This window comes from Eschrichtius robustus, chromosome 4 (assembly GCF_028021215.1).
Source record: "Eschrichtius robustus isolate mEscRob2 chromosome 4, mEscRob2.pri, whole genome shotgun sequence".
Classification (NCBI taxonomy): domain Eukaryota; kingdom Metazoa; phylum Chordata; class Mammalia; order Artiodactyla; family Eschrichtiidae; genus Eschrichtius; species Eschrichtius robustus.
This window is the reverse complement of record NC_090827.1, coordinates 64,844,970-64,853,944: the sequence shown is the minus strand read 5'-3', so window position 1 is coordinate 64,853,944 and position 8,975 is coordinate 64,844,970. Positions and strand designations below refer to the sequence as shown.

The 8,975-nt window shown below is 35.9% G+C and overlaps 1 protein-coding gene across 1 annotated transcript; it reads right to left on the bottom strand.

Annotated features, from left to right (window-relative positions):
* Positions 1 to 280: 280 nt before the first annotated feature.
* Positions 281 to 7,195, bottom strand: CSN2 (casein beta). The gene is made up of 7 exons (XM_068541978.1): positions 7,103 to 7,195; positions 4,594 to 4,656; positions 3,831 to 3,857; positions 3,697 to 3,723; positions 2,634 to 2,657; positions 2,496 to 2,537; positions 281 to 817 (listed from the first exon to the last, which is right to left on the bottom strand). The coding sequence occupies exons 1-7, from the start codon at positions 7,193 to 7,195 to the stop codon at positions 281 to 283; spliced, it is 813 nt and encodes a 270-aa protein (XP_068398079.1).
* Between the last annotated feature and the right edge of the window lie 1,780 nt (positions 7,196 to 8,975).

The window sequence follows — 8,975 nt, the reverse complement described above, 5'->3', positions numbered from 1 at the left end:
TAATCCTCTTTATCTAAATTATCAACAGACCAATTAAATCATAGTCCCTGAAATTATTTCTTCCCAATATTCAGTTTCTTCTACATAGAAAGAACAATTATATCAGAATCTCCATGGGTAAGCCTAGACATTGAGATTTGGTGGGGGCGGGGGGGTGGAAGTTCTCCAGGTTATTCTATTTGTAGCTAGTGTTGAGAACCACTGATCTAAACTATATGCATTTTGGAACCATTCATTATTCATTTTTTCTTTTATTCTAGAGCTTTCAATTACTCTAACGTCATAAGTGAAACAGCACAATTAGTAAATTTGGACTTACAATAACAGGGTAGAGCCCCCGGATAGGACCAAGTACAGGCTCCTGGTACAGCAGAAGGGCCTGGATGGGCATATGTCTCTGGATGTGGGGCACCACTTGCTGGGGAATAGGCAGGACTTTGGGCTGAGAAAGGGACGGCAGGGGCTGAGGAGGAAACATAGGGGTAGGAGGAAGAGGCTGGGGAGGCTGGTGCATCAAAGACTGGAGCAGAGACAGAGGAAGGTGCAGATTTTCAAGATCAGTGAGAGGCAGGCTCTGGCTTTCAATAAAGGGCTCTACTGGAGATACAGGGAAGGGCATTTCTTTATGCTTAGGAAGGATAGTCTCCTTAGCTTTGGGGATTTCCATTATTTCAGGCTGAGGGAAAGGCACCACCACAGGGGGCTGAGCAAGAGTCAGGACGTTTTGTGGAAGGATAGGGGAAGGGATTGGCCCAGTGTAGGAATAGACTAGAGGCTGTGGCTGGGAAAAGTGGTGGATTTTATCCTGGCGTTCATCCTGGAAAGAAGGAAAAATAATCTTTGCGTCCGTAATTCAGTTATAATTGTCATTCATGATGAATTAGCCTCCTCTTTTTTGAACAATAATTCAGTGAAAAGAGAGAAAGAAAATCTTTCACTTACTTTGGTTAAGAAATTATTTGGGGTCCTGTGAAGATTAATGAGTAAAATGCTCACTAAGGGATTTCTCATTAACCCACTTCCTTCATAGATGAATCCACAGAGCCAAAAGAAATCAATGTTTGGAGATTTCAAGACTTGTTTCACCTTTTCCTGAGTTGCCTGCAGAGCTGTAGCTATATACTTTGGTCTTCAGAGGGTACAGACTTATCAACAATGTTGATACTAGTCAAAATTGTTTTCATATAATGAATGAAGATCTATTTTTAAAAGACTTAAAGGGATAACTCCAAGGTTTATTTTTGTTTGTTTTAATGAAAAGTAAGTCTTAATTTGTTTTTTTAATTCAAGGAGTTACTTAACAACAGCAAACTTCTAGCACTACTTCCCTTGGTAGAAGGTGGTAATCATGAGTCTTTAAAGAGGCATCAATTTGTAAATTCATTTCGATTTAGCAAATATTTGGTGTAAGTTCCAGACAATCTAACTTCATTGGTAAAACAGGAAAGCTTAAATATCGCAATTAGATAAATACGTTACCACAAAAGTAATTTAATTACAGAATTTTATGTTGTTCCCAATCCTTATTTTTAAGCAAGCTGTGCTATTTAATAACTACGTGATGTTGCCACACAACTGTGTACTCAAGTGGTCTGTACGTCACTTCTCTCATCTGCGTAATGGAAATGCTTTTAGGAACTCCACGCATTCGTAAATGGGAACATGAAAGCTACAGAATGCTAATGTAAAATCATTGAATATTCACTGTGTGCCAGCTCATCCATCCTGGGGGTTTATGAATATTCTCAATTTACAGGTGAAGAAATTGAGGTACAGATAAACTTGGAGCCAAGGTTATACAGCTGATAAATGATCAAATTAGGATTTTTGCCACACTGCTTCCCTCCTCTCTTTCCTCACCATATCCATCTTGAGAATAAGGGGATCACAGACCCCTCTCCAGAAATGTTCCTACCAATGTGCACTTATTGAAAACAGGTATACTATTAGTAAAACGAATAAATCAATAGTTATTCTTAGGTATTTATACTAAATTCTGGAAGCTGATTATGTGTTTAAAAATGTGCTTAAGTCGGGCTTCCCTGGTGGCGCAGTGGTTGAGAATCTGCCTGCCAATGCAGGGGACACGGGTTCGAGCCCTGGTCTGGGAAGATCCCACATGCCGCGGAGCGACTAGGCCCGTGAGCCACAATTACTGAGCCTGCGCGTCTGGAGCCCGCGCTCTGCCACAAGAGAGGCCGCGATAGTGAGAGGCCCGCGCACCACGATGAAGAGTGGGCCCCACTTGCCGCAACTGGAGAAAGCCCTCGCACAGAAACGAAGACCCAACACAGCCATAAATTAAAAATAAAATAAAAAATTAAAAAAAACATGTTTAAGTCTTTAAAAATATTTTCACCTTCTCAAAGTTTAATTTCTTACACTGATGTTTATATTATTACCATTCTTTAGACTGAACATAATTATTATAAGTATGTTTGCATGTATTATGTTTCATTATAATTTTCAAAATATACTAATCATGAAAAAATTACCTCTGTTTGCTGCTGTTCCTCATGTTTAAACTTCTCAACTTTCTGCTAAAAAACAATTACACATAAAGAAACGTTATTATTTGTAAAAATCAAACAGGAAATTTTGAAAATGTGTACATTTAAATATAACGGTTTTACCTTGTTGATGTGCGTAACAGATTCCTTCGGGGGGGAAAAAAATAAAATCAGGTTTAGTTTTAATGAACAATTCTTAGTTGTCAACATACATCAGAAAATGAAGACATTTAATAGGCTAATGCAGACATATTGTTTGATAATATCATTATTTTAATTGCTGAAACTTTATGTTACACTCTTCTGAATAAATCTGTTGTATAAAAGAACAGATGACGCAGTCAAGAAACAAAAGAAAATTAGTGAGCATAATACCAAAAGAGGCATTTAACAGAAGCTAATTTCTCTCTATCACCCTGTTCCCTTCTTATGACAACAAATGATCTCTAATACCCTCATCTAGATCTAGAAGAATAGCCATTGAAAATATATGATAATAACCATTGATGCATTTGTTAACATTCTTAGTTCCCTTGTTATGTTTAGGCTTCAAATGAATTGTAAGAAATACATACCCTCCCCTAAGGATCTTATAACCTTCGCAAAAAGACAAAGTATATTGATGTACCATTTAACTAACAGGTGATAACAGACCCAAAAAGAGTGGTGCAAGCATTAATATCTACATGACTCCCCCAGGCAGATTTAGGACTACACTAATTCTCACTGCCTCTTATTTACTAGATTGCTATTATAATAACAAAATATGTCCATTTGCATGTCTGCCCACTCTTTACTAAGCGCATCCCTCTTTCCAGTTTGTACCACAGCTCCCAGTCAAAGTCTGATACAGAAAGTGCTCAATAAATGTCAAAACAGTGAAAGAGGTTAACATAGAGAGAGTTCAAGATAGAAAAGAGGACTGTATAGTTCATTAAAAAAAAAAAAAAAAAAAAAGCAGGGCACAGTGACACAATTCAAGTAGCAGGCAAACTTAGAAACTGCTAGAATACTAAATCTTCTAGACATTTATTCTGTCTTTAAACATATACAGTGGAAATTTACATTAGTTACCTGTCAGAACATAGCTACGTTGGCTTAACTGCCCTAATGTAACACAAAAAGAAAGTACAGTCGTTTTTTGTTCTAAATTTGGGAAATTGCCTCCGAATGATCGTTGTCTTACCTCGCTGCTTGAAAGGCTTTGCACAGTCTGTAAAGGAAAAAAGAAATCAACAATCAGCTGAGTCTTCTACTAGATCATCAGGAAGTGTTATTACTTTATGGTTGGAAATTTTTCTCTGAATAAAAATATCTTACCTCACCGGATACTCTGGGTTCTTCTTTCTATAGAGAAAAAAAGACACCATTTTAGTTCCCATAGCTAACCCATTATTAAACATTTTTCCTACCTAATTTTTACCTTCCTTATGGAGAGCTATTTCACAAATTTGAGGAATAAAAAATGTTATATGTCTTTTGAGAGACTTGTAATTGCTTTTACAGCTTTCAAATTTAGTACCTTTTTATTGGTATATTTTAATTTTACCTTAATGAAGAGTCTTTTTATGGGTAACAGAAAAGGAGTTACTTTAATTTGTATTGAACACTTTTCATTATGATTATGAATATGTTTATGACTATTCATCTTCCGAAGTAGCATCCTCTGTTGAATATGTACAGGTAGGAATCAGCCCAGTTCCCTAGAGTAAGAGATATGTATATTTCATCACTGGAATAAGATATATTTATCAAGATTTCACATGCATGCAATTGTATTTGTGCAACATTACTCAATTTTTTGTTCTTATGTGTGTTTCTTCTTGTTTGTCTGCTGCTTATTGGTCTGTTTGCTTTTCCTTTAGGGACTGGTGGCACAATACTGTAGAAGCATTTGACCCAGATTTGTGGTCCTATAGGATTCTGTTGAGATGGTGGGTGAATGTAAATGATTTTCTTAGAAGTCAAAAAAAAATCTGAGATTCTGCATTATTTATACATTTAAAATGTTGGTAATACTACATTCTGCAAATAGGCAGATAGTACTATTTCTTAGTTATTTCAAGATATTTTCTGTACTTACCTCTCCTGCAAGGGCAAGAGCCACCAAGCAGGCAAGGATGAGGACCTTCATGGCTATCAAGTCCTGTGAATGGGGAAATGAGGAAACGGTATATTACTTGTCAATCTAATATATTTTCTTATTTAGGTAGGATTACTTTCCTTTAAAAGAAACCAAAGATAATGTAAAATAAAAATGTCTGGGGACTTCCCTGGTGGTCCCATGGTTAAGACTCCATGCTTCCACTGCAGGGGGGCGGTTCAATCCCTGGTTGGTGAATTAGGATGCCGCATGCCACATGGTGCGGCCAAAAAAAGAAGAAAAAAAAAAAGAAGAAGAAGAAAATGACTGTATTTTAGAAAAAATACTAATAGAAGTTTTATCATATGACCAAGGTCAAAATCTACTATGGCTCCTTAATCTTACATACCAAGTTTATATTTCATTGCCAGCCATTCAGATATTTTCAGCTAACAGCCCTATCCTACTTTACTCGTTTTCATCTCATTCACAGTACTTATGAGGACTTTTTTGAAAGACAGAAAAAAAAGTTACAAATATTTACAGAAAGATTAATTAGTTGATTCATTTATTCAAAAATATTTATTTAGGGGCTTCCCTGGTGGTGCAGTGGTTAAGAATTCGCCTGCCAATGCAGGGGAGACAGGTTCGAGCCCTGGTCCAGGAAGATCCCACATGCCAAGGAGCAACTAAGCCCGTGCACCACAACTACTGAGCCTGCGCTCTAGAGCTGCGAGCCACAACTACTGAGCCCACGTGCCACAACTACTGAAGCCCGTGCTCTTAGGGCCTATGCTCCACAACAAGAGAGGCCACCACAACGAGAAGCCTGCGCACTGCAATGAAGAGTAACCCCCGCTCACTGCAACTAGAGAAAGCCTGCTCACAGCAACGAAGACCCGTTGCAGCCAAAAATAAATAAAAATAAAATTTTTAAAAAAATATATTTATTTAGCACCTTTTATTGTCAGACATTGTTTAGGTGCTGGGATTTTAGCAGTGAACAAAATATTAAGGTCTCAGTCCTGTTGGAGCCTCAGTTCTATTGAGAGTCAACTGATCAAAGAAAATGTATACAAAGAAGAAGATCATATTTTATTTTTATCTTTTCTCTACTAAACTAAATGATTTCCATGGGTATTTGGCTTATTCATATCTCTTTATTTCCAATAAGACCACCATTTTCATTTTAGCATTTCTTTTATTTGCTCCACTTATCCAGACATTTTCTAGGACTGATTGGATGGTCTCTTCTCCATGTATATCCACCTCTCAGTCTTCATCCCCACACGCCTAATGCCATCTCTTCTCCTTTGTCGCACATAATTTTAGAGATCATACACTCCGTTTATTTTCTCTCCGTGAAAATGTGTACTTATCCCTTGATGATTTACCAAGGTGTCAGGTTCTTTTGTCCAGTCCCCACTCTAGGCTACTTCTCCTTGGAGCATAACATAAAATATGTTATCACTTTTGACCAAAATGTACTAAATGGTTGGTCTTGTTGCATTTCTATAAGTTCTTGTAAAAAATAATGTTTGTGTCACCAATATCCCTTGACACACAATCTTCAATCCCAGATTTTCAAACTAAATTAAGAAATTTTTTTCTAGATTTTTCTCATGGGTGATAATTCTATATTAATTTTACTTTACCTAACACTTCTATAAATTTCTAAATAATTTTTTATTGTCATGACTCAAAAAAAGAGTATGGTACTATATTAGAATTCATTACAAGTAGGGAGAATATTATTACATTTTCTTTATTTTATAATTAGCATTTTATATACAGATTTTCAAGCAAGAATTTTATTATTGACTAATATACTTTGAGCTATTCTTTCTTTCAGATCATATTTTTCCTTAATTTTTGTTTCCTGGTCATCTCTGTCAGATCTAGAATTTTTGTACAAAGTAAAACACTTTGTTTCTCTTTAACTTAATTCTGTGTTTCATGTATCTATTTTAATATTTTTTAAATAGTATAAACTAAATGATAAACTGGGAATTTGGATGTTCTAAACAATTTTGATAAATACGCTCTTCTTCTAAAAATATTGTCCATTTCTTGACTCAGTATGCTACTTCTATAAACTATTTGTTGGCTAATGCTTTCTCAATAATAATTATTCAAATCCCCATACTATAAATTAAATGTGTTTGCCTTTATGGTTGTGGTATGTTTAATCAAACTGAAAAATATTTACTTCAAGAAATAGATCTTTTAATATAGCCTGTTAACTAGTCGTGTACTAAAGAAAATAGCAATCACTGTTACTACATTTTGTTAGACTCAGAAAACATATGCTGTCATTATAATTTTTATCAAATCTTTATAGGTACTTCTATTTTTTTTCAACCTAAGTGCTAAACATATTGTTAGCACTACCTTAAATACTCTAACGTTTAAAGATATATTTTAAGCAATTATATTCTTTCTATATCTCAACTTAGTTTGAAATAAAGATGAGGAGAGGATACATTGAATTTATATCTGAAATTCTTACCTTTTTTCTGAAGTAGAGGAAAAGAAGTGAAGGAGGAGCTGAGTGGATAATGGTCTGCTTTTGTGGCTCTTTATATACAGTATTTAACGCCATGCTAATTTTGTGGTTGAAATAAAATCAATAGTGAGTTTGAATTCCAAGAAGTCTGCATGATGAGAAAATGAATTCTTCCTATTATCTCTCCCCAGAAATTCTGGGGAGCATTTTAACAAGGGAATAATTCACAATCTGATAAAGGAAATGACACTGTCCAGTAACTACAGACATTGGCTGGGGGACAGTGATGTTCTGGCCCAGTCCCCAAGTTATTGTAACCACAATAAAGTCTCTTTAGTACTTGGTGGGTCTTCAAGATCTTAATTGTGGGGAAATTCTAATAGACACCAGAGAGACACAAGCCACACAAAAGACACAATTTCGTGCTAACCTGAATAGCTGTTAGTGTTTTATGCTGTAATGGAGAAAATGACAAGCTAACAAGTCCATGATGGTAGCTTAGACCCGAAGAGGGAAGAGAGTTATAGGCTAAAAGGAAAGGAAGAATAGGGTCTTGAATAAGAGAAAGAAGTCACTACAATTAAATCAAGTAGTGAATCTGGGTCATGAATTGCAAGGATTGAGATGATTGCAAGCAGATTGAGATGAGAAGAGAGAAAGAGAAAGGGGTCAGATAATGATGGGCAAAGCATGAAATGATCCTAAGGAACGTGAATTTTATTCTCTAGATAGTGGGGATTTGTTGAAGGGTTTTAAGACAGAAAGTAACATTTAAAGAATACTTCTACAAAATGAATGATAGTGGTACAAATTCATTAAAACGGGGCAGCTCAGGTTTGGCCTCATATCTTTTACAGTGAGTCAATGTTTATCAGCTAGTATACATGGAAGGACAAATGAGGGAAGGAAGAAAGAAAATGAAAACCCAGACAGGAGGAGGGTCTTACTCAAAGTACTACAATAGAGTCTGAGCCAGACCTCAAAAGTACTTTTTAGGTGCCCATTTACAAAAGCAGTCTTCAAGTTTCTTTGCCTCTTTAGCAATTGATGTTCATAAATGTAGTTGTATTTGACACTACTCATTTTTAGAAGGTTTGTTTCTTCTATTCATTGCCTGTAATAGATATATTCAGGGCTTCAGGACAGATAGATGCCCTTCTAAAGTAAGCACTTTAACATAATTAATATTTTTTCTTCACAATATACTTTGCATTCATATCATGTTAGATGTGTGTGGGAGAGGAACACATCTGACTGTCATACAAGTTTTGTATTGCTTAGAAAACCCAAGTCAATGTCTGCTATGTATTTGAATTATTCAGGTAATCTTCATTCTAAGACTGTTCATAGGGAGCCAGGAAGAAGCCATGAAAAGAAATGATAAAATGACTCCAGTGTCATAGGTATAACTAGAAAAGGCCTTGGCTGCTCCATGTGCCTTTATGTGTTAGCTCTTGGTTGCCAAGGCCACAGCCAAAAAAGTGTGATTTCTGAGAAAAGGAATACAAAAGCAAGCATGCCCTACCCATTCAACACTTCCTTTTTATTTTCTCAGCAAGATATTTTACATATTGTGCAATAAACACAGCATTGCCTTATGACTGTCTCTCACCAAGTTTGAATTATATTAATTGATATAGTTATGGACTCAACTGGGCCAGAAAAGTAGGTAAAACCTTGATCAAAGAAAGCACTAACAATACACTAGAGAAAGGGGCTTGTCCAAGGGAAAATTAAAAAGCCTGAGATTTAAGATAACATCAGGTGCCACTGGCCATGTAAGCTTCAGAACACAGGACCAATAAGAAGCAAAGCGTCATGTGGGCAACTCAAGCTTTTGCAATGTATAACTTAAGAGTTGCCATTTTTATAAGGC